Here is a 1,006-nt window from a genome sequence, read left to right on the forward strand (position 1 = left end):
CTGAGGCAGGAGAATGGCGTGAACCCAGGAGGCGGAGCTTGCAGTGAGCTGAGATCCGGCCACTGCACTCCAGCCTGGGCGACAGAGCGGAACTCCGTCTCAAAAAAAAAAAAAAAAAAGTCAGTTATCCTCTTTGTTTCTAAAATGAAAATATAATTATGTTAATTTGTTAGTCCAGACGATGAAGAAGAGGAGGAGCAAACCTGTCCATCCACATTCAGTGAAGACATAACATCTACCTCAGTCATTTCTAAATTACCACAGTGTGTACAGGAGGAAGAAGAGAAGGAGAGCGACTCTGATTCAGAAGGTCCCATTCAGTACCGAGATGAAGAAGATGAAGATGAAAGCTATCAGAGTAAGAAAGGGAGGGAAAAGCAAAAGGGAGAATTCTTTTCCAGATAAAGCTATTTGCTGATCTTAGCAAGTGTCAAAAGAGATATGGAAACAGGTACCTTCTCCCATTAACTCATCTGGCTAACTGATGTTGGAAGCCACTGTGAAGGACTCCTTGTCCCTGTTATCACCCCTCTGATAAAACAAGCCAAGACAGGGATCCAAGTAGATTGAGTCACTCAGTTAGGTTTTTCGGGGTTTTTTAATTTAATTTTTTTTTTTTGGACAAGGTTTTGCTCTGTCACCCAGCTGGAGTACAGTGGTGCAATCGTAGTTCACTGCAGCCTTGAACTCCTGGGCTTAAGTGATCCTTACACCTCAACCTCCCAAATAGCTAGGACTACAGATGTGTGCCACAACTGGTTAGGTTTCTTTGGTTTTTTGTTTTGTTTTGTAGAGACGGGTCTCATTATGTTGCCTAGTCTGTTCTTTTTTTTTTTTTTTTTGAGACGGAATTTTGCTCTTGTGCCCAGGCTAGAGTGCAATGGCACGATCTCAGCTCACCTTAATCTCCACCTCCCAGGTTCAAGTGATTCTCCTGCCTCAGCCTCCCAAGTAGCTGGGATTACAGGCATGTGCCACCATGCCTGGCTAATTTTGTATTTTTAGT

General features: G+C 43.4%; 1 protein-coding gene across 1 annotated transcript in view; it reads left to right on the forward strand.

The window, feature by feature from the left end:
• Positions 1–1,006, forward strand: part of PHACTR4 (phosphatase and actin regulator 4) — a 105,407-nt gene that overhangs the window by 69,737 nt on the left and 34,664 nt on the right. Inside the window, exon 8 of the mRNA XM_011981760.1 lies at positions 174–358. Coding sequence (XP_011837150.1) covers positions 174–358 — 185 coding nt within the window. The remainder of the gene's footprint in view (positions 1–173; positions 359–1,006) is intronic.

Source organism: Mandrillus leucophaeus, unplaced genomic scaffold (genome assembly GCF_000951045.1).
Source record: "Mandrillus leucophaeus isolate KB7577 unplaced genomic scaffold, Mleu.le_1.0 Scaffold23, whole genome shotgun sequence".
NCBI lineage: Eukaryota > Metazoa > Chordata > Mammalia > Primates > Cercopithecidae > Mandrillus > Mandrillus leucophaeus.